This window comes from Myotis nattereri (assembly GCF_964212035.1).
Source record: "Myotis nattereri genome assembly, chromosome: 2".
In the NCBI taxonomy this organism is placed as follows: domain Eukaryota; kingdom Metazoa; phylum Chordata; class Mammalia; order Chiroptera; family Vespertilionidae; genus Myotis; species Myotis nattereri.
In genome coordinates, this window is record NC_138076.1 from 123,379,699 (window position 1) to 123,404,233 (window position 24,535).

The 24,535-nt window shown below is 43.1% G+C and overlaps 1 protein-coding gene across 1 annotated transcript in view; it reads right to left on the reverse strand.

The window, feature by feature from the left end:
* The window catches only part of LOC308513846 (maestro heat-like repeat-containing protein family member 1), a gene marked incomplete at both ends in the record, with an annotated part of 68,560 nt that extends 45,838 nt beyond the window's left edge, over nt 1-22,722 (reverse strand). Inside the window, 12 exons of the mRNA XM_081083947.1 lie at nt 545-689; nt 1,522-1,566; nt 1,794-1,910; nt 4,677-4,750; nt 5,911-6,021; nt 6,567-6,645; nt 7,199-7,297; nt 18,957-19,105; nt 19,552-19,644; nt 20,978-21,140; nt 22,156-22,278; nt 22,624-22,722. Coding sequence (XP_080940073.1) covers nt 545-689; nt 1,522-1,566; nt 1,794-1,910; nt 4,677-4,750; nt 5,911-6,021; nt 6,567-6,645; nt 7,199-7,297; nt 18,957-19,105; nt 19,552-19,644; nt 20,978-21,140; nt 22,156-22,278; nt 22,624-22,722 — 1,297 coding nt within the window. The remainder of the gene's footprint in view (nt 1-544; nt 690-1,521; nt 1,567-1,793; nt 1,911-4,676; nt 4,751-5,910; nt 6,022-6,566; nt 6,646-7,198; nt 7,298-18,956; nt 19,106-19,551; nt 19,645-20,977; nt 21,141-22,155; nt 22,279-22,623) is intronic.
* Nucleotides 22,723-24,535: the final 1,813 nt, after the last annotated feature.

Below are 24,535 nucleotides of genomic sequence, written 5' to 3' on the forward strand. Positions count from 1 at the left end.
TGTCAATGCCACGGGGGCTGTGACATTTTGATTCAGACTAAAACACAAACCATTACAACTTCAGCCTTTAAAAAACACACACACATCAATGATATGCTGAACAGACATCCTAACTCTAACCCTAAGTCCCACTGGGGTTAGAGGTCAGGGATGGGGTGAGCACAGAGTGAGGCTCAGAATTAGGGCAAAGGAAGAACTAAGGGTCAGGAGTGTGTGTATTCATTACTTTGTAATTAACAATGTTTGTACATCTTGAATCAAGTGTTTTATAATGAGGAGTGAAGGCAAGAAGGAACTGTGACTTTGAGAGGCATCCCCTTTACATTCATGAGGCCAAATGGCCTTAAGTAGTTGCCTTACTCTTCCCATCATGGCCCAAGCATGGGACCTACAACCCCGCCTCCAGCATCCTCTTCATCCTCTTCCCCACACCCATCACCCCTACAGTGTCTCAGTCAGCCCCCAACTCCAACACTCCATGCCCACAAACAGACTTAATTTCACAGTGAGCACCTCTCCACAGGCTGCCCACCCTTGTACTTACGATCCTGGTGAAAGCTGCTGAGGAAAGGAACCTGGCCCAGGGAACGGACCTTCAGAGCCATTTGTGTGGCTGCCTTACACAGAGGCACAAAGGCCAAGATGTTGTTGGGCTCACACACCAATGTGACCAGTTTGGGCAAAGATACCTGGCAGGAGAGGTGGCAAGAATTTCAATGCCAAGCCCCAAGTCAGCCCGTCATCAGTCTCCAACCCCAAGACCTTGTCTCCCTTTCCGAACTGAGTATTTGAGGCCTGTATACAGAGCCCCCTTAACCCATTCATATTCATTCTCTCCCTCCTCTTCCTCTTCTTTCTCTCTCTCCCCACCACCCCCACCCCCAACCCCTCACTTCAGGTTGGAAAAGTATAACCAAGGTCCTGATTAAAATTATAGCAGGCATAAGTTGACTTGATAGATGAGGACTTCTTGAAATTTGGAATGTGTGACTTGTAATCACCTTCATTGAGGAACCTTCCAGAGTCAGAGACATGCTGAAGGTCAGGAGGCAGAGCTCACAGGGAGGGAGAATAAATCTAAAGTCCTTTTCCTCCCACAACACAGCCCTTTCCTCAGTGCTGATGCAAATCAGTTCATATGAGCCTCCCAGAATCCCTGGAGGTTGCTGAGAACAGTCAGGAAATATAATCACCCCCTTTTTTATAAAAGAAGACACTGCGGCTGGGAGAACAAGTTATTCAAGATTTTACAGCTAGAAAACTGGCTGATCAGGACTCAGACTCTGGCTTCCAGATCCACACCCCGTGACCCTCCTTTGCTGCACTGAGCACTTCTCAGTGGAACCCCAGGCACTTGTATGGAATGAAATGTAGGTGGGCTGAGGTGACAGAGACACCACAAGGCATCTGATGCAGGGGGAAGGTGTGAGGTAGTTGGGGGTGGGGCCGGGGTCAGGGTAGTGATCTGGGGAGCCAGGGGAGGAGTAAACGAGAGGTCTGTTTGGCCCTAGCTGTTTATACCATCTGTAGGATTCTGGAACACATTATTCGGATGTCCTCTTCATTCTAGAATGAGAAAGGGAAAGATTTAAATCTAAAACCAATGCTACCTAAGTCTTGGGTTCAGGGCCTTCCCTGGCTCACTGCTTAGGGTTTTACAGGCCAAAGACCCTTCACATGTGCCAGGCATACCCTCTTGTTTCCCTCCTGCTCCCAACCCTGCCTTCCTCTTGTTCCATCCCCTGAGGTGTGCTCCCATCCTCGGTCCCCTCCCTGCCCAGCCCCTTGCTCACTGATGACTCCGACTCCACAAGCTTGATGACAAAGCTGATTAGAGTGTTCCCCTGGGGCAAAGCCAAGTAGTTATGCTGACCCAGCATCTCAATGAAGTGCACAAGGACCTTCGGCACCTGTGGAGTCACAGACCATCACATGACAAGACAGAAAGGAATGTCAGGGACTACCAGTGTGACCCTTCATAATCCAGGTGAGGACACAGAGGACCAAGGCAGGTGAGGGGATCAGATCTCCTGACACTAAACCCAGTGAGACTCTACAGTGGGCTCTCAATAATGACAGACCACAAGCCACTAACCCTGACCACTTCTGTACTTTGCCCTGAAGTTCTAACTGCTTCCCCTCCCACCACCTCCCTGGAGAACTCTAAGTACTTACCTTGCCCTCACCTTATTTCCCCAGAGATATGAAAATTAGCAGGAGTGTGGGATTGGGGGAGAATCTGAGTCCAGGAAAGTCCCATGGTCTGGCCTTTCTAGTGAAAGCCAGGAACAAATCCCTCAAGATTCCAAGCTTTCCATGGACCTTCTGGAATGTATTTTTAGGGATGATGCTATTGTCATGCATTTGGTACCCCAAACCACTGCTCCCCTCCTCTTCTGTTCCCCTATTCTGTGTGATCCAGAACTGAAACAGTCTCTGCTGTCTCCAGCCCTGTCTGAAGAGCTTTTTAAAAAATAAGGTTTCTCAAAAAATATTGAGTCATCAATTTGAAAGGTAAGGTAGCAGAAAACACCTAATTAGAACAGCAAAAAAAAAATGAGGATAGTTTGGGGGCATCTGGGACAATAGCACACATACAAATATTCGTATCATCAGGTGCCAGAAGGATAAGAGAAATAGGAAGGAATTGAAAACTTATTTGAAAAAATAATGACAGAAATCTTCCTTCACCTGGTAAAGGAAATAGACATACAAGTTTAGGAAGTGCAGAGTCCCAAACACGATGAACCCAAAGAGGCCCACACTAAAACACATCATAATTAAATGCAGAAAGTTCAAGACAAAGAAAGAATTTTAAAGGCAGCAAGAGAAAAACAGTTCGTTACCTACAAGGGAGCGCCCAGCTGATTTCTCAACAGGAACTTTGCTGGCTAGATATATTCAAAGTGATGAAAAGCAAAGACCTACAACCAAAATCACTCTAACCTGCAAGGCTGTCCTTTAGAATTCAAGGAGAGATAAGGCTTCCAAGACAAGAAAAAGCTAAAGGAGTTCATCAACACCAAACCAATATTACAAGAAATGTTAAAGGGACTTCTTTAAGGAGAAGAAGAAAGGAATATCAAAAATATGAATCATTAAATGGCAATAAGTACATATCTATCAACAAGTACTTTAAATGCAAATGAACAAAGTGCTCCAATCAGCCGAAACCGGTTTGGCTCAGTGGATAGAGCGTCGGCCTGCGGACTGAAAGGTCCCAGGTTCGATTCCGGTCAAGGGCATGTACCTGGGTTGCGGGCACATCCCCAGTGGGGGTGTGCAGGAGGCAGCTGATCGATGTTTCTCTCTCATCGATGTTTCTAACTCTCTATCTCTCTCCCTTTCTCTCTGTAAAAAATCAATAAAATATATTTAAAAAAAAAATAAAGTGCTCCAATCAAAAGACATAGAATGATTGAATGGATAAGAACACAAGATGCTTCCATTTGCAAGAGTCACTTCAGGTCAAAAGACACATACACGGACTGAAAATAAAGCGATGGCAAAGGTATTTCATGAAAATGGTAACAAAACAAAAATAGCTGGAGTACCAATACTCACATCAGACTAAATAGACTTTAAAACAAAGACTATACGGAGAGCCAAAGGAGGACCCAGCAATTTCACTTTTGGATATTTATCTCAAGAAACCCAAAATGCTAAATTGAAAAGACATATACATCCACATGTTTCTTGCAGCATTATTTATAATAGCCAAGATCTGGAAGCAACCTACATGTCCATCAATAGAGGAATGGGTAAAGAAGAAGTGGTGCATATATACAATGGAATATGACTCAACCCTTAAAAAGAATGAAATCTGGCCATTGGCAGCATGGATAGAGCTAGAGGGTGTTGTACTGAGTGAAATAAGTCAAACAGAGAAAGACAAATGCAATATGATTTCACTTAGTTGTGGAATCTAAAAAACAAAATAAATGAACAAGCAGAACTGAGCCAGACTCACAGAATGAGAAAACATTTTGATAGTTGGCAGATGGGAGGGGAGTGGGTGGATGGATGAAAAGGTGAAGGAATTAAGAAGTACAAATTGGCAATTATACAATAGTCATGGGATGTAAAGTACAGCACAGGGAACATAGTCAATAATTTTGTAATAACTGTGCTGGGTGTACACTAGATTTATTGGGGTGATCACTTCATAAGTTATATAAATAAATGTCTAATCCCTAGGATGTACACATGAAACTAATATAATATTGTATATCAACTGTAATTGAATAAAAATTTTAAAGAATTTACATATATATGTATATAAAGAAAAGATAGGCATATATTGATAATATATATATATCTTCTCATGCAAGATGTGATGTTTCAGGACTTCTCTCCCTAACCAAACTGTGGATTCTCTGGGAGCAAAATTAATATCTTTCAGAGCTCCATGTCCCTACTGGGCTCACCACAGTATTGCCCACAGAAAAAGCTCAGAAAATAGGAAGCAACCACCTTTCCACTTCTCAAACCTTTCTCAGGTTTTGACAAGCCCAAATGTAACCCAAGGGCAGAAGTCTGAGGCCAGAACTAGATTGGCAAGGGGGCCTTACCTCTCTCTTCATTCACCCAAACCTTCCCCTCTCCATCTTACCACACCTCAAGTTCTCAAAACAGCAATTGCCCTCCCAGCCCCAACATTCTGCCATTCTGCTCACTGGTTTGAGGTCCTCCTGAATCACCAGAATGGTAGAATTCAGTACCATACGCTGCAGCTTCTTGGTCTGAGGCACTAGAGGAAAGACAGACATGCAGAGGGGTCAGTCTCCTCCCTCTCCCTTTGTTGCTTTGGGAGGCATGAGAAGACAGAGAGGCAGGAGAAATTTTAGATACAGTCCTGCTCTTCAAGGCCAGATCAAACCCGAAAGGCTATCTCCCCCACCCCCTGCTTCAAACCAGACTAGAAAGTGACCTAAAACAGTATTTCAGCAAGCTAGCGCTTGCGCCTCAGCGCTTGCCAGGCTCCCACAGCTGACCACACAAGTCTACCTCATTGGCGGAGCTCTTCTGCTCACCCTTTGCCTATCTCAACCTTTAGAACTGCCAGCACTGCTCTTCTGTGTGAATTCCTTCTACTCACTCACAGTCTCCTTTCTGCTCCTACACAGAGTCTACCCTATCTCCTGACTGATGCCTTCTCTGCATTCCTGTTGCCCATTGCCATCGCATTTAAGTAATTTATCACATATTATCCTGTATCCTTTTGCTGTGTGAACAGTCTCATCTTCCCTCCTTGACTGAGTTCCTCAGAACAAGGACCATATCTTATTTAAGTGTGTACTTTCTGTGCTTCGTACTGTAAGTCACACAGCAATGTTTTGATGGACACTTGATTGAAGTTAAAACCTACAATCCAAGATATGTTTTGTCTTTTAATTCTCACTAAAAATGGCTAAAGGTAGGATTTGTTACCTACATTTTTAGTTTTTATAATCCTCACCCAAAGGATATGTTGTTTTTTTTATTTTATTGAATGGGTGGGGGGGGGGAAGAGAGAGAGAGAGAGAGAGAGAGAGAGAGAGAGAGAGAGAGAGAGAGAACATTGATTAATCACCTCCCATATGCCTCTGATCAGGAAACACACCAGTGACATAGGTATGTGCCCTGACGGGGAATTGATCTGACAGTCTTGGGGTGTATAGGATGACACTCCACCAAACTGAGCCACCCAGCCAAGGCAACTCCATTTTTCAAATGAGGAAATAGAGCTTCAGACTAAAAGTAATCTGTCCCAGTTTGCACAGCTATTAAGAGTCAAAATCAGGATTTGAACCCATTGAGTTTATGTTGAGTTTAAAGCTGCACGTTTAACTACTCAATGGGACTATCTGCCAGAGCAAGGAGATTTCCTGCGCAAGAAGATCCCTAGGACCAGGCTTGTTTCCTACTCACAATCCTGGAACACATCTGTGAACGCCTGAAGGGCTGATTCCATCTTGGCTGGATCACTGGATTCCATGGCGGTTAGTAATAGGGATACCATCTGATCCTGGTATAACTTGGCTATTAGAGGGCATGAATAAAGGGAGTCAGGGGTATGTTTAAGTGGGAGGTGGTATGTAGAAGTAAATCATGCTCACAGCAAACCACTGATGCCATGGGCTGGATAAATTAGGGTCTATTAGGCTGGAGAAAAGAAGCAGGAAGAAAGAGAGCCAGGGTTTGTCCAGCATTTACCATGTGCCAGGCTTGGGGGCAGATGCTTTTCCTAACCTAGGCCTGTCCCTCCCCTGCCCCGCCATGTGCACACCAATTAGGTCAGAACCTCCTTCGCGACCATCAGTGCTCTCTACACAGTATCACCTTTCTGAGCTCAGGATCACCAAAGGAGAACGGGAAGCCAACCACAGGGGAAGGGAGTGGTAACAAAAGGGATAGGGAAGGGAGAATGTCTGTGCCCTTGGAGATTCATTGAATTTCAGGATAACTTTACATGGATTACTTTGCATCTTGTCTGAAGGAAAGAAGGCTGTCTTGGGAACCTAGCCTCCCATGGAGTACAAGGTCCCCGGGCCCATACCTGGGGTTAGGAAAATGTGTGGACTTACCCAGGATGAAGATAGCCCTCAGGGCGAGGCTGCGGTTCTCCACAGAGTGAGGGTCTGCTGGGTTCACTCGCTCACAGAGCTGTGGGGAGACCAAGGGCATCAGACCTGGGAGCACTGAAAAATCTGGGGCTCTGGGCATGGATGGAGAAACTGAGGTATGCAGCCAGAAAAAGTGCGGCATTTGCCCATAAGGAGAACGTGAAAATAGGACCCAGGAATACACCTACACAGCCCCAAAGAAAAGAAGACAGTGGCCAGCAAATATATGGACGGTAACACCTTTTAGCAAAATGTTCAATTGTCCTCTTCCTCCTCTAGGCTACAACACAGAAGGCCTGCCATTTCCCACAGGCATAATGGGTCGGTTTGGACTCTCTGCCCTTAACCAGTTTAGAGGGAGCAACAATGGCCTCCACCCCCAGAAACATACAGAACTGTATCCAATTTACCTCATAGAGAATATCCACTCTGTGACTAGAATCCCGGCAGGAAAGCCTGAGGTGTGTGCAGTTACAGTCACCGTGAAAAAAGCCCAGGGCCGTGTGGAGGTAGTGACCTGCCCTGGGGGAACCATCACCTCCAAACAAGAGGGGAAGACCAAGCCCAGGATACCTGCAGCCTCCAGCACTCACCTGCTGGAACAGCATGCCTGTAATGTTTTCCAGCTGGGATTCCAAGTTTACACCTCCACAGCCGCTGAGCGCCAGAGCCTCCACGAGTTGGTAGATACACTGTGTGTGTAAGGCCAGAGTCAGCCACTCAGCCAGCCCTTGCCACGGCCTCAACGGAAAGACTCTGTCCTCAGATCTCCTCTTAGAGGTGGCCCAGTATCACAGTTCACATGCCCTCTGGGACCTTTGCAAGGAGGCCCAGGGGCTAGTTTTTCCACAGACAAATACAGCCATGACCTGTTCTTTCACCTCACCCAAGAAGCTACACTTACTTTCAAATAACCTCATTATTTCACGGTAACTTTTAGAGCAACTCAACATGGCAGGTGTAGGCTGATTTCAAAGAAATAGGATAAAGAAATCATGGTCAAAGAAAGAACTGCTTCTATTTTCCGACTTTCAAAATTCAGAAAACCACGTTTTAAAGCCTAAATATCTACCCTTCACCTAGTGAACTGTACTGTTTTATGGGTTATTCTTCTCACTTGTATGAGAGGCTACAAATAGCCTTACTTTTCACATGTGTAAGCAGTCCATTTTATTTTTTTAATATTTTATTGATTTCTTACAGAGAGGAAGGGAGAGGGATAGAGAGCCAGAAACATCGATGAGAAAGAAACATCTATCAGCTTCCTCCTGCACACCCCCTACCGGGGACATGCCTGCAACCAAGGTACATGCCCTTGAGCGGAATCGAACCCGGGACCCTTCAGTCCGCAGGCCGATGCTCTATCCACTGAGCCAAACCGGCTAGGGCCATTTTATTTTTTTTAAAACAGGCTGTATTGATGTCTAATCCTATATAATAAAAGGGGAATATGCAAATTGATTGAATGGAAGAACATCTGGTCACTATGATGTGCACTGACCACCAGGGGCAGCCGCTCAATGCAGGAGCTGCTCCCTGGAAGTCAGTGCGCTTCCACAGGGGAAGTGCTGCTCAGCCAGAGGCAGGGCTCATGCAGTTGCAGCTGTATTTGCAGGAGCCTCTCTTGCCTCCATGGCACGGGACATCCCCCAAGGGCTCCTGGACTGCAATAGGGTGAATGCCAGGCTGACGGACCACACCTCTGCCCCACCGAGGGCATGAATCTCCTGCACTGGGCCTATAGTTGATATATAATACACTGCACATATTGAAAATATACTATTTAATAAATGTTAACACCCTTGAAACCATCTCCACAATTAAGATAATAAGCATACTCATCATCCCCAAAAGTCTCCTCTGGTCACTTTCTAACTCCTCTTGCCCTGCCCTCCCAACACCGTTCTTTCCTCAGACAACCACTGATCTGTTCTCTGTCATTATAAATCTCTCACTTACTTTTTAAAAAATTGCCAAACTGTTTTCCTAAATGATTGTGCCAATTTACATTCTATCAGATGTATAGTGGCATCTCATTGTAATTTTTAATTTCCTAAATGATGTTTAGCAACTTTTCCTGTGCTAATTTGCTATCCCCATATCCATTCAATTTTTGTGCCAATTTTTAAAACACTTTTAAATTTATTTTAGAGAGGATGGCGGGTGGGAGGGGGAAAGGGGGGGGGGAGAGAGAGAGAGAGAGAGAGAGAGAGAGAGAGAGAGACATCAATGTGAGAGAGAAATATCAATCAGTTGTCTTCCACATGTGCTCTGACCGAACCTAGGATCAAACCAAAACCTGGATATGTACCCTGAATGGAAATCAAACCCACAACCTTTTGGTGTACAGGACAGCGCTCCAACCAATTGAGCCACACTGGCCTAGGCAGTTTTTTAATTTTTTAAATTGCATTTTGAGAGTTCTTTATATTTTCTGGATACATATATATATGATTTGCAAATGTTTTATTCCAGTCTGAGACTTGTCTTTTCATTCTCTTAACAACTTTCAAAGAACAGAATTTACTCACTTTTGGAGGGTGGAGAGAGTGAAGGGGGTGGAGGAATTGAGCAAAATATTTTAAAACGAGAAAAAAAACTCATGGACAGGGACAGCAGTGTGAGGATTGCTGAGGGATGTGGGACAGAAAAGTTGAGGAGGGTATAGAGATGATAAGTGGTGATGGATGGAGACTTGACTTGGGATGGTGAACACACAATACAGTGTACAGGTGATGTGTTGTAGAATTGTGCACCTGAAACCTGTATAATTTTGTTACCCAATGTCATCCCATACATTCAATAAAAATGGAAAAAATTTAAAATAAAATTTAAAAATAAAGTATTCACTTTGATGAAGTCCAATTTATTAATCCAGGTTTTAAAAATCATGTTTTATTTTTCACCTTGGCCAATGTGGCATTGTCCCAGGCACTGAAAGGTTGCAGGTTTGATTCCTGGTCAGGCACATACCCAGGTTTCGGTCTTGTATCCTGATGGGGGTTGCATGAGGCAGCCCATCGAAGGATCAATGCTTTGCTCCCATTGATGTTTCTCTTTCTCCCTCTCCCTTCCTATTTATTATTTTAAATCTTTTTAAAATAAATAAATAAAATCATGTTTTATTTTTCATTTACAATTCACAACCCAGTCACCAGACATTAAATAACTTACAAAGTGGTCACCTCGATAAATCTAGTAGCCATCTGACACCCTACAGAGTTGTCACAGTATTACTGACTATATTCCCTATACTGTACTTTACATCCCATGTCTATTCTGTAACTGCCAATTTGTACTTCTTAATGCCTTCATCTTTTTCACCCATCATTCACCTGCCTCCTATCTAGCAATCATCAAAATGTTCTCTGTATCTATGAGTCTGTTACAATTCTGATTGTTTATTTTGTTTCTTAGATTCCACAAATAAGTGAAATCATATGGCATTTGTCTTTCTGTGACTGACTTATTTAACTCAGCACAACACCCTCTAGACCAGTGATGGCGAACCTTTTGAGCTCAGCGTATCAGCATTTTGAAAAACCCTAACTTAACTCTGGTGCCGTGTCACATATAGAAATTTTTTGATTTTTGCAACCATAGTAAAACAAAGATTTATATTTTTTTTAAATATTTTTTATTGATTAAGATATTACATATGTGTACCCTCTACCCCCGCCCCCCCCCCCCCGCTCATCCCCTCACCCCCCCGTTGTCCGTGTCCATTGGTTAGGCCTATATGCTTGCATATAAATCCTTTCGTTGATCTTTCCCCCTTGGCCCCACCCTCCCCTACCTTCCCTCCAAGGCCCGACAGTCCAATCAAAACCTCTCCGTCTCTGGATCAGTCCTTGTTCATCAGTTTATGTTGTTCATTATATTCCACAAATAAGTGAGATCTTGTGGTATTTATCCGCTCTCCAGTTCCATCCATGCTGTGGCAAATGGTAAGAGTTCCTTTTTCTTCTTCCTCTTCTTAAAGAATACCTTTCAGCATTTCATATAATGCTGGTTTGGTGGAGATGAACTCCTTTAGCTTTTTCTTATCCGTGAAGCTCTTTATCTGACCTTCCATTCTGAATGATAGCTTTGCTGGATAAAGTAATCTTGGTTGCAGGTTCTTGCTATTCATCTCTTTGAATATTTCTTGCCACTCTCTTCTGGCCTGCATGGTTTCTGTTGAGAAATCAGCTGACAGTCGGATGGGTACTCCCTTGTAGGTAACTGACTGTCTTTCTCTTGCTGCTTTTAAGATTCTCTCTTTATCTTGTGCTCTTGGCATTTTAATTATGATGTGTCTTGGTGTGGTCCTCTTTGGATTCCTTTTGTTTGGGGTTCTCTGCGCTTCCTGGACTTGTAAGTCCATTTCTTTCACCAGGTGGGGGAAGTTTTCTGTCATTATTTCTTCAAAAAGGTTTTCAATATCTTGCCCTCTCTCTCCTTCTGGTACCCCTATAATTCTGATGTTGGTACGCTTGAAGTTGTCCCAGAGGTTCCTTACACTATCTTCATATTTTTTGAATCTCTTTTCTTTTTTCTTTTTCGGTTGGGTATTTTTTGTTTCTTTGTATTTCAAATCTTTGACTTGATTCTTGGGATCCTCTTGTCTGCTGTTGGATCTCTGTAAATTATTCTTTATTTCAGTCAGTGTATGCTTAATTTCTAGTTGGTCCTTTTTCATGTCCTCCATGGTCTCACTATACTCCTTGAGGGATTCATTAAATTTATCGGCGGTTTCCATAAAATTCTTGACAAACCTTATAAACGTGGCCTTGAACTCTATATCCAGTCGTCTGCCCTCCTCCGTTTCTGCCAATTGTGACCTGTTTCTTTGTCTCCGCATTTTGGCTGCTTCCCTGTGTTGACAGAGTGGCCCTGCACGCCAGGTGTCCTGTAGGGCCCAGTGGCTCAGCCTCCCCAGTTACCTGGGGTGGACACTCTTGGTGCACTCTTGGTGCCTTGGTTGTTGTAGGATCACTGGGAGGAATTGACCTCCAGGCCAATTGGCTGTGGGAAGCAGCTGTGTCTGAAGTGGGAGAATGGTCCCCCTCTGACCACTGGGTACAGTGGCTCCTGGATCTAAGGAGGTGCTAATTCAGCCCCTGCCTGAGGCCACACAGCCGGAGCCACGAAGAGGCTCAGCTGTGAAGCAATGCAAGCCGCTGCGGGGCCTTGGGCCTTCTCTTGGAAGTTCCGGGTCTGCCTGGCTGGGCTGTAGTTAGGCACATTCACATGCAAAAGCCTCTGCCGCAGCCTGGGTGGGGCGGGGTCTCAGGGAGTCAAAAGGGCGGAGAAAGCAGCTATGGTGATTCTCTGTGCCGGAGTCGCGCATCTCAGTGTCCCTGTAACGGCTGCAAGCACCTCTGAGGGAAATCTGCCCTCAAGTTCGCCCGCTGCCGCCTGACAGACCAGCCTCTCCCTGTATGAGTCCTGGGTCCCCAGAGACTTCCCGGAACCGGAGTTCAGAGCAGTCGGGAGCTTGTGATTCAAAAAGACAGCCGCGTCCTCAGGTGCCACCCCCTTTCCGCGCGCGCGCGCATGTGAGCCGCCGCCGTACCTCTGCACTCAGCCTCCGCAGCTCCTCTGGTTCTCAGCCTGCTTTTCTTTTCTTCTAGTTGTAGAAATTACACTCAGCCAGCCTTCCTGTTGTTCTGGACGATGTTTGCTCTGTCCTTTGGGATATTTTTCAATTGTTGTGTGAGGCGACTATTTCCCGGTGTTTATCTATGCCGCCATCTTAGTTTCTCCAAGATTTATATTTTTGATATATTTTTTTTATATTTAAATGCCATTTAGCAAAGAAAAATCAACTAAAAAAATGAGTTGGCGTGTCACCTCTGACACGCATGTCATAGGTTTGCCATCACTGCTCTAGGCACATCCATGTTGTTGCAGATGTTAAGATTTCATTCTTTTTTATCATTGACAGTGTTTTTCTACAGGCCAGGCTGGCTTCCCTCTGGCCGCCTGTAGGCACCCCGGATGTGAGCTGGCTTCCTTCTGGCCCTCGCTTTGTCCGGAAGGATGTCCAGAATGATGTCCTGAAGGATGTCCAGTCTAATTAGCATATTACTCTTTTATTATAGATCTTCTCAGTTCCATTGTTTCCATTGAGAAATCTATTATTGTTATCATTATTCCTCCATATGAAACATCCTTTTGTGTATTTAAGATTTTCTCTTTTTCAAAACATATCCTTCTCAAATTCTACCAAAACATTGAAGAAAAGGCAATACTTCCTAACACATTCTATGACGCTAATATAACCCTGATACCAAAACCTGGCAAAAATAACACCAAGAAAGAACATTACAGACCAATATCTCTGATGAACACAGAGATATTGTGTTCAATATCTCTGATGAAAAGTCCTAAACAAAATACTAGCAAATCAAATACTACAGTATATCCAAAAAAAAAAAAAATACATCACGGTCAAGTGGGGTTCATTCCAGAGTCACAAGTATGGTTCAACATACACCAATCAATCAATGTAATACACCACATCAGCAAAAGAAAAGATAAAAATCCTATGATCTTATCAATAGATGCAGAAAAAGCATTGGATAAGATACAACATCCATGTAGGATTAAAACACTCAATAAAATAGGAATAGAAGCAAAGTACCTCAACATAATAAAGGCCATCTATGATAAATCCTCAGCTAATATCGTACTCAATGGTGAAAACCTGAAACTTTTCCTCTAAGAACAGGAACAAAACAAGGATGTCCACTTTCACACCTCTTATTCAACATAGTACTAGAAATCTTAACCAGAGCAAAAAGGCAAGAGAAAGAAAGAAAAGACATCCAAATAGGGAAGGAAGAAATAAAACTATTAGTTTTTGCAGTTGACATTTTCCTAGTGTATATAGAAAACACTAAAGACTCCACCAAAAAAGCAAAACTATTAGGAACAATAAACAAATACTGTAAAGTTGCAGGATACAAAAATCAATGTGCAAAAATCCACTGCCTCACAGCCAATGACATGGGGATGACCATGTGCACCAGCCAATCAGGCAGCCACTACCCATGTGTGGCCACTGAGCACTGAAAACAGCCAGTGTGAGCTGAGACATGCCATAAGTGCAAAATACACAACAGGTTCTGAGGACTTAAAAACACTTTTAAAAAAGAATGTACAATATCTCATTAATAAACTGCCTGGAGGCTGTGGCGCAATTGGTGGAGCCTCCCCCCATGCACCAAGAAAAAATAAATCCATTGCCTTTCTGAATACTAACAACAAAACTTCAGAAGAGGAAATGAAAAAAATAATTCCTTTTGCAATTGCAATCAAAAGAATAAAGTACCTAGGAAGAAACTTCACAAAGAATGTGGAAGATCTATCTACTGAAAATTATCAAGAAATATTTAAAAAGATTGAAAAAGACACAACAAAATGGAAAAATATTTCATGTTCATTGATTGGAAGAATCAAAAGAGTTAAAATGGCCATATTACCCAAAGCAATATACAGATTCCAATGTCATTTTTTAAAGAAATAGAATCAGAAATCGTCAGATTTGTATGGAACCACAGAAGACCCCAAATAGCCAAGACAATACTGACAAAAAAGAATGAAGTTGGAGGTATCAAACTATCTGACTTCAAATTATACGACAGAGCTATGATCATCAGAACTGCATGGTACGGACATAGAAACAGACACACAGGTCAATGGAACAGAATAGAGAGCCAGGCTATAAAACCACATGTATATGGACAGATAATTGTCAACAAAGGAGCCAGAAACACACCATAAAGATAGTCTCTTTAATAAATGGTGCTGAGAAAACTGGAAAGTCACATGTAAATGAATGAAAGTGGGTTACAGTTTGGTCCCACGTACAAAAATGAATTCAAACTGGATCAATAGGGGTGGGGAGAGCAGAGGGAACTAATATATGGTGACATGAGAAGATCTAACTGGGTAGTGAACACATGGAGCAATATACAGATCTTATAATACAGAAACCCACACCTGAAACCTCCATGTTCATGCTAACTAATGTCACTCCAATAAATTTAATTTTTAAAAATCCTTTTTTCTTTACCACTGGTTTTGAGAAATTTGATTGTAACATGATTTGGAGTACTTTTTTTTATTTCTTGTGTTGGGTTCATTGACTGTGTTGGATCTGAAGGTTTATTCTATTCTTCAGATTTCGGAATTGTTCAACCACTATTTCTTCAAATACATTTTCTGTCTCTTCCTTTATGAGGGGACTCACATTGCACATAAATTAAGCTGCTTAATGTTGTTGCATGCCTCACTGATGCTTTTTTTCCTAATTTATTGTGTTATTGATTTTAGAAAGAAAAGGAGAGGGAGAGATAGAAACATCAACCATGAGAGAGAATCATTGATTGGCTGGCTCCTGCATGCCCCCCACTGGGGTTCAAGCCTGTAACCTGCTCATATGCCCTGACCCGGAATCAAACCATGACCTCCTGCCTTATAGGTCGACGCTCAACCAGTGAGCCACTCTGGCCAGGCTGATGCTTTCTTCTTTATTTATTTTTTTCATTTTTTCTGTTTCATTTTGTGTAATTTCAATTGCAGTCTTCAATAAACAAGTACTGTCTTTTGCAATGTCTAATCTGTCATTAATAGTATCCAGTGTTTTTCATCACAGATATTCTAGTCTTTAACTCTAGAAGTTCAACTTGGGTACTTTTAAAATATATTTTCCTGGTTTTTACTTATTTACTTAAACTTTCTTCTAGTTTTTAATCCAATAGAACCAGTTATAAAACATGTTTAAATGTCCTTGTGTGCTACTTCTAACATTTGTGTGAGATCTGGGTCAGTTTTTTATATATTTTTCTCCTTATTATAGGTCATATTGTCCTGCTTCTAAGCATGCCTGGTTATTTTTTAAAAAATTAATGTGACTCATTGTAAACTTCCCTTATTGGGTATTGGACATTTTAGTATTCCTATAAATATTCTTGAGTTTTCCCTGGAACACAGTTAAAGTCACTTGGAAATAATTTGATCCTTTGGGTCTTGCTTTTAAAATTAGTTAGGCAGGAACAGAAAAGCATTCAGCCTACCATTAATTTTGGTCCCCAACGCACCCATCTACCTAACGACCTATGAATTATAAGGTTTTAAGACTGGTTCGTGGGAACAGGTATACGAATTGGCCCTGTGTGAGTTCTGGCTACTGTTCTTTCAGGCTTGGGAGTTTTCCTCACCTGGAACCATTTCCTCACACACGGACTATTTAGTACTCCACCCTGTAAACTCTAGCTATGCTGGTCTCCCTGGCCTCTCAGTCCTATCTTCTCAACTCAGAAAGTCCATCAACTCTTCCTGGGGTTTCTTTTCCTCTGCCACTGACTGGAAATTTTCACAGAGAAGTAAATAGGGGCAACAATAGAGCTTATGCAATGTCTCCACTGTCTCTCAGGGACACTGTTCTTTGTTGCCTGCTGTTCAATAATTTGAGAACCATTACTTCATATATTTGCGTAGTGTTTTAGTTGTTTCAGAGAGGAGAGTATTTGTGGCCTCGGTTACTCCATCTTTGCCAGAGCAGAAATCCCTCCACTGGATTTTAAATATTTAACATTTCTTCCCCTTTGGTTTGCCGATAGACCCCCACATTGGGCCTGCCTCCCTAAGTAGAGCTGGCTAGTGCTAGTTAATTTCCAAACAAATTGTACTACAGATTGACAAATATCTCGATTCTTAATCACTATCCCCTGGAGTGATAGAGAAGGAGAGAGAAGGAGGAAGTAGCCAAAACATTTCCACTGTCCATAAAATGTAGGGTACAATCTCTACCTGCACAATCTGCAGACTAGCGGGTAGGTTACAAATTTCATCCTCTAACTGGCTAACTGACCTCAAAGAGCAAACCTCTGCTCCAGGTTCACAGACCTTACCTGAGGCAACATGCAGACACATGACAGGAGGGTAGGTACTAGTAAATGAGAGACTGGATGCTCCACTAAAGGAGAAAGCTCAGAGCACATACATGAGGAAGGTAAATCTTCCCACACCAAAGAAAGTGCATGTGAGGTGGTAGTGCAATGGTAGACCACAAATGGTGATCCCTGAAAACTTGATGCTAATGGGGGTTGCACTAAAAAGAAAAAAAATCTCCTGTTGGAAATTTACAAGTGCATACTAACATGTTGAGCAACCATGAAAAATGTGCCTCTCAGATGCCTATTCTGGAGGGCATAATTGAACGACATCTCCAACTTCTTTACTTTAAAATCCGTCACTGTTTAAAAGTGCGGCTAGATTCCCAAAGGTTTCTTCCAGCCAATGACTGAGTATGGCAGGCCCACTAAAGCAGGCCTACATATGCAAGATGTAGGACATTGGCTTGATGACTCTGTTGGCATTGACTCCCTGTTGGCATTGAGCTTTCTTAGAACGACACTCTAATGTAAAACTTTCCTTCCTTCTTCCCTTCTCCCCCTTCTTCCCCCCTTCTCCTTCTCCTTATCAATGGTCAGAACATCTCCTCAGTCTGATGGCTCTCCCAGCCTCCTCTGGCTCCTTCCCTGTTTTTTCCTCACAGGTGTCCCTCCAATAACTCTCTTGCACCTCTAGTCCAGGTTGGTATCTGCTTCTTAGAGGACCAGACTAACCCACATATTGAACACTCAGAGAAGTCCTACAGGTAAGAAATTTGTTTAATTTTAAACTCAACATTTCTCACCCAGTTTACTAAATAACACGCCTTCTTTTTGTGGAATACTCATGAGAAGTTGGGGGAACTCGGTTTGAGAAATGCCATTGAATTAGAAGGAAAACTGAAACAACAATCAGAACATTTGTGTTCTGGTTCTTGAAACTCTGTTCATAAAAATACCTAATATGTGTATAACATTTCTATCACAGGCATAATTCTGAAATGGCCTTAAAATCCCAGGTCCCTGGTGTACACACACCTTCTACTGGTTTTTCAATCAAGCACTAAGCTTGGTGTTGATGTGAAAGGATTTTGCAGATAAAGGGTGTCCCAAAATTCACCCGAGATTTGAATTTTACACCATTGGTGCCGGCAAGTGTTGCCAATGGAAAAAGAAAAAAGATAGCGTGACAGCTGACAGTTCAGGGTTATTAAAAATGGAGAAACTGCAAGAAAGAACAACACGTTTTCATTGTTGAGCAATATTTTAAAAATAATGAAGCTTTCGCAGCTACAGTTAGCAATTTTCATGCAAAATATGGTCGGAATAGTGATTTTACTTCATCAACTGTGAAGAGATTAATTAAAAAATTTAGACAGACTGGATCAATTAGTGATCTTAAACACTCTGGCCATCCTTCAACAAGTCGTTCAACACAAAACATCAAAGCACTTTGTGAGAGTGTAGCTGAGAGTCCAAGGACATGAATTCGGCACTGTGGTCAAGAATTGGACATTTCGAGAAGCCATTTACCCAATATGCTATTCTATACATAACCCTATACTGTATACTTCATGAATCAATAAAAAGATTACAATTTTTAATTATAAACCTGTGTTTTCTATCAAAATTACTTCTTGCATCAATTTTGGGACACCATTTATAAGTAAGGTACCATACCAGTTGATTTTAACATAGGGAGGTATTCCAGGTAGGCTTGATCTTATCTCATAGGCCCTTTAAAGCTGGGTCTAAAGGTCAGAGACAAGGAAGTCAGAGAGTTTCAAAGCATGAGGTGAATTCAACAAATGGACATGGCTGAGTTCCAGTAAAACATTCCTTACAAAAATAAGCTTCAGAATGGATTTGACCTATGGGCCAAGCTTTGCCCACTCCAACATTAACTACTCAATAAATATGAAATACATGAACGAGTCAAATTTCCCTCTCACGCACAACCCAATCACCTGGGAAATGTAGAAAGGTGTCACTTTCGTGGACATCAAAATCATTAACCATCGTGTTAACCGGTTTACTTGGTTCTTGAGTTTGGATGATGGCATAAGGAAGAAAAGGTGGCCCATTATCTGCAGAACCTGCACTGTCACCTGTGCCTACGGAGATATAGAAACTTGCATCAGCAATAGAATGAAGGAAGAAAAGTCCTCAGGGGTTGTGCTTTATTCATATTTGTATGACCAGGGTCCAGCATCATACCTGGCAAATGAGACTAATCAATAAATGTAAATTGAACACTTAACAAATAAGTGAATGGACAGTGCGGTGTTTTTTTACTCTATGTTTTTCTGGAGCATGGTAAGAGGAGCCTGAGGAGGAACACCTGCTCTCCCAGAAGACCCTCGTGAGTCAGCCTTCTACCAGCAAGTGGACAAACTTGAGCCCACCTGTGGCTCAAGCCTTACCCCTTCAGCCCATCCACCCAACCCCTGTTATCTCCCACTCCCACCTTGTCCTTGCTCTTCAAAGACCAACGGTTGAGGAAGATGCGGAAGGTGATGTAGGCCTTCATGGACATTTCCCTTTGACTAAAGCCCGTCACCTTATCATCCCAGGAATCCAGGTGTTTCTGGGCACTGATGGCCAATCCATAGAATACTGTACGGAGGGAAGGGAGTTAGAGCTGCCCATCACCTTTCCCATCCCACAAAGTAAAGCATGCACACCTATAACTACAGTCCTCTCCTCCCCAACCCAAAAAGGGCTTTGGGGGTCCTGTTCTGGGAAAGACCCACCTGCCCACCACCTCCCCAACTATCGTTCCTTTCTGACCTCACCTAGTTCCAGGATAGGCAGGGAAAGTGAAAGAGAAAGGCGGTCAACACCTACAGCCTCCCTATCAAGTTTGCTCCTTGCCCCAAACCAGGCCAAGAAAGGTCAGATGGAGAAGAGCATCTACTCATACCTGGCCTGCTCTCAGCCATCATCTTCCCCTTCCATAGACTGAAGAGATCCAAATTCAGAGGGACCCAGTCTCTTCCTGGCCTTCTTTCCTCCCTCCCGGATTCCAATTAAGCCTTTCCCCAGACCCTCCTGACCCTTACCATGACATATCGCCAACATGTCATTCTCCTCTTGGGCCAACTTCAGAAGAGGCTGGATATATCTCCATATAGAACCAACATAGGAAACTGTATCTGGGAGGGAAAGTAAAAGAAAAACATCCCTATCCCAAGGAAAGGAGCCTCCCGCCTTAGTGTACAAAATCTTATGATTAGGGACCAGGAGGTTTGGGTTCTGCTCCTAGCTCTGCCTCCAAAGAGTCTGGGCAACCCAGAGTAAGATACTTAATTTATGCTAGTTTCCATGTCCTGAGCTGTTAAATAGGACTACTGTTCCTAATGTGCCCACCTCACAGGGCTGTTGGGATAATGAAGCTCCATAATGGATGCTAGCACAGCATGCAGATGCATGGTACTGCCACACCCTACACATGCACACTCCCTTCCAAGGACCCTTATGGAGCAAAGATCTGTGCAGCCTGAGGCTCTCTCACTCTTCTAAAGTGAGAACATTTGCCCTGATTAGATCAAGAGACACATTTCCAGCTTCTGTGCTGTGTCCTCTGAGTTTGCTATGCAGCCCAAACCATAAGCCTTGTCATTTTGAACCTAATGCCCAGAAGGCCAGCTGACTTCCCCCAATATCTCTCTGGCCCAAGGTCCAAGTGGCAAAGAAAGGGCAGGGTCTGGCATTTGCCTGATGACCTGATTTTTTCCTCAACACTTTTTGATTGAGGGAGGGGAATACAATGGGTAAGAGAACTAATGCTGTCACCAACAGCCACCAGGATGGAGATTGTATGGTGATTCTCTGCCTCATCCTACTACACTATTACCTTCCAAACCTCTAATCAAATTCAAAACTTCAGGTTCTCCTAAGCCAGCCGTGGGCAAACTACGGCCCATGGGCCAGATCCCACCAGTTTGAAATGAATAAAACTAAAAAAAAAAAAGACCGTACCCTTTTATGTAATGATGTTTACTTTGAATTTATATTAGTTCACACAAACACTCCATCCATGCTTTTGTTCCGGCCCTCAGGTCCAGTTTAAGAACCCATTGTGGCCCTCCAGTCAAAAAGTTTGCCCACCCCTGCCCTAAGCAAAGCACTCCTCACTTCTCTTTTGCCCCTCCCCACCTCTGTTGAATGGGGGCTTTCTATTCAGCCTTCCCTCTAGTTCTCCTAGTCTTACCTCCAGCCCCACAGTTTCCTGAGCTTTAATATGCTCTCCTGTGCCACTCCTAGTCTCCAGGAACTCCCTCCTGAGTTCCCATTGGTCCCACAGGGATGCTAGTTTTCCCCCCTCGCCCCTACACACACACCCTTGACTAAACTAAGTGGAGATATACTAGTACAGTGAAAGGAGTCAGGAGAATAAAGCTATATTCTAAATTCCATACAGCACCCCCACGACCTGTAGCCCCTGTTCCTTTCTCAGACAAACTCTTCCACCACGGGGACCAATACCTTGGGAAAGGATGATCTTCCCCACTGCAACCATGAGGCTCCTTGGGGGCAGACAGTATATATTTGGTCTGTCCCATAGCTTGACAATGATCACTTCTGGAAAATGTGACCCCAGAGCCATTAGGACCACAGTGAAGGCCTTTTCCAGTTCTCCCTTTGTCTCCTGGAAAAAGAAAGACTCAGTGTTCCAAGACTAATCTCCAAGATGAGTCCCTCAGCTTCTGAGAATTGGCTTTGCTCAGTAAGTGCTCTCCTCTATCTAGAGGGCAGTAATTATCCTATCTAATCCTACAACCACACTCAACATACACCTTTCCCATGATAGAGGGCAAGAGCTTCCTAGAGTATGCAAGAGGGCAGGAAATGAAAAACTGCAAAGTCTCCGGGCTTGTGTTGGGGTGGGAATGGGGCTTGGCATTTCCAGAGCACAGAGCTTTCCCTGAACCGTCATCACAGGTGTGGGTACATTATGGAGGTAACTTTGAAAATTTCTTGAAGGGTCAGGTCTTGATCAGTAAACAGGTGTGCCAAAGAAGGCAGGTAAACTGGAAGACACCTTGTATGTAGATAGTTAACCAAGAAAATCAGAAACCAGATTTACCCAGTACCAGGAAAATTAAGTATAAAAGTATCTGGATAGATGATAGGTAGTGGTCATGAATGTTCAGTCCAAAGTTGGGCTAGCAGGCAAGTGGGTGGATTTAAATAGGTTAGTAAATAAATTGATAGGGGACTGTCTAGGGCGGGGGGGAAAAAAGGGACACATATGTAATACCCTTTCTAATACTTTAAGCAAAAAATAAATAAATAAATAAATAAATTGAGGTGATTAGCTGAGTTGCAACAGCAAAGGTGTGACTGCCTAAAATATCCCAGGAGGAGGATTAGGACAGCTTAGATTTTGAGGCCCAAAGCCTAAATCCGTTTCCCCCTTTCCATCTCACTTCTTTCACCCTACCGCCTTACTTCATTACTTTAACTTTTAGGTCACAGTTCTTGAGACATGTTCAGGGTATAAGACATAGGCTCTAGGAAACTGTTTAGAAACTTGAGGTACTCATCTCCCAAATACTACTTAACTTCAAAATGTCATCACCCACCAGAAAGGAACTCCTGGCTTTAGATCTGGAATCCTTTCTTTCCCCACAGCCCCCAACCCACAGGCATGAGCTCCTCACCATTCTCCTCAGGTAGTTGATAAGGACACCTGTAATTTTCCGGCAGAATGTATTAGGCATCTTAGTATTTAGAATTTTGACTTCCAGTAATTTGAGGGTCTTTATGATATCATCTTCTGACATCTAGAGGAGAGAAGGGATTCAAGAAGAAAGGAAGGTTGAAGGATGGAGGGTTAAAAGAAAGAGAATAATGATCCATGGTAGAGAAAGGAAGAGGAGGACTGAGTCTAGAGAGAAGATTAAAGCTGGACCCAGGTTTGGGGGGAAGTAGGTGGAGAAGTTTATGGGTTAACCTAGGGACATGGGAACCTGACCTGGAGCTGTGAAGGGACTGAGCCGAGTAGTGCTCTGCTGACTGGAAATACTTGCTCCCCTCCTGACAGAATGGGTATGCATCCAACCAGCTACCTTTATGGAGGTGGTTCCACCCTGGGGCCAGTGCCAGGAAGATGTCTGAGATGTCCTCACCTGACCTCCAACTTTGAGTGCCATCATAAATTTCTCGATGTCTTCTTTTGAGATATATTGGCTCAACTCCCCTTTCGAGTTAGCTGAGGAAACTGCCATAGCTCTAAATATCTCTCTAAGGAATAAAGAGGGTTGGTAGAGAGGAACTGTTTCTCTCTTGCTGAAATTGGGTATGTTTTTCTTCAAAAGTGGGTAACATAGTATGATGAAATCATGCAAAAAATAATGAAAAACCAGAAGAGACCAGTGTGGTTGCTGATTATGACTTTGCCCTTCACTAGCAATATATCCTTTGGCAATTCATTAAATCCTGGAGACTCTATTCATGTGAAAACTTACTGTAATAAAAATCAATATGAGAATCCTAAGAGATTGGATATGTGTTATTGGGTACCAACTTTTAGGATCTCAGCCTGCCCTTTGGATCACATCTTTTTTTAAATTTAAATATATATTTTATTGAGTTCAGAGCTGAAGGGAGAGGGAGAGAGAGCTAGGAGCATCAATGATAAGAGAGAATCATTCAGCCCTAAGCGGTTTGGCTCAGTGGATAGAGCGTCGACTGCGGACTGAAGGGTGCCAGGTTAGACTCCGGTCATGGGCATGTACCTTGGTTGCGGCACATACCCTGTAGGGAGTGTGCAGGAGGCAGCTGATCGATGTTTCTCTCTCATCGATGTTTCTAACTCTCTATCCCTTTGCCTTTCTCTCTGTAAAAAATCAATAAAATATTTTTTTTTAAAAAAAAGAGAGAATCATTCATTGGTCTGAGATGAATGTCTGAGATGCCTCTCAGACATCCTGCACACCCCCTACTTGGAATTGAGCACAAAACCCAGGCATGTACCCTGACTGGGAATTGAACCAGTGACCTCTTGGTTCCTGGGTCAACACTCAACACTTGAGCCACACCTGGCGGGTTTGGCTCAGTGTTAAGAGCATCGGCCTGCAGATCAAGAAACATCTATTTAAAGAATTATCATCTCGCTGGCCAATTTGAGCATTGGCCCTCAGACCAAAGTATCTCAGCTTTGATTTCCAGTCAAGGCCAGATACCTCAGTTGCAGGTTCTTCCCTGGTCCTGGTCAGGGCACGTGTGGGAGGCAACCATCTATGTGTCTCTCTCACAACAATGTCTCTCTCTCTCTCTCTCTCTCTCTCTCTCTCTCTCTCTCTCTCTCTCACTCACTCACTCGTGCACTCCTCCCTCCCTTCCATTCTCTCTGAAAATCAATGGGGGCAGGAGAAAGAATTCATTACAAGTTTAATAAAAATGAAACAACTGAAACCACACCAAGGTTCCATTTCTTCTCATATCAGATTGACACAATTTTTAAAGCATGCAATGCTGGGAAAACAAGCTCTGCCACACAGGACTGGTGAGAACGCACACCAGCACGACCCCCTGGAGTGAAGTATCATAACATCTAACATCAGATTTTATTCACTCTCCCCTCAGCAAACTCTCACTTCTAGAATTTACCCTGAAAAATCCCCCGCCATTAATATGAAACTATATTATGTCACTATAATGAGTAACTTTGTCCACATATCGTTTCATATTTGTAACAGCAAAATACTGAAAACAATGTAACTGCCTATGAGTTGGAGACTGGAGGAATATACTACGGCATATTCCCCAGTGGGGTATTATGCAATCAAAGTGTAAGTAAGATCTCTATGGAACAATGTGTAATTATGCTACCTTTAGAGTAATAAAAAAAATAAGGATAAGTGTACATTTGTGTGCACATATATATTCCTATTAATGTGTATAGTTTTATTTATTAGGAGGGGAGAGGACCACAGAGAAATAAAACCCAGAAATTAATGAAAATGATTACCATTGGGGTGCGTAAGAGGAGAACGGAAGGGCTAAGGATGGCATTAAAACTCCTCTGGGGGGGAGAAC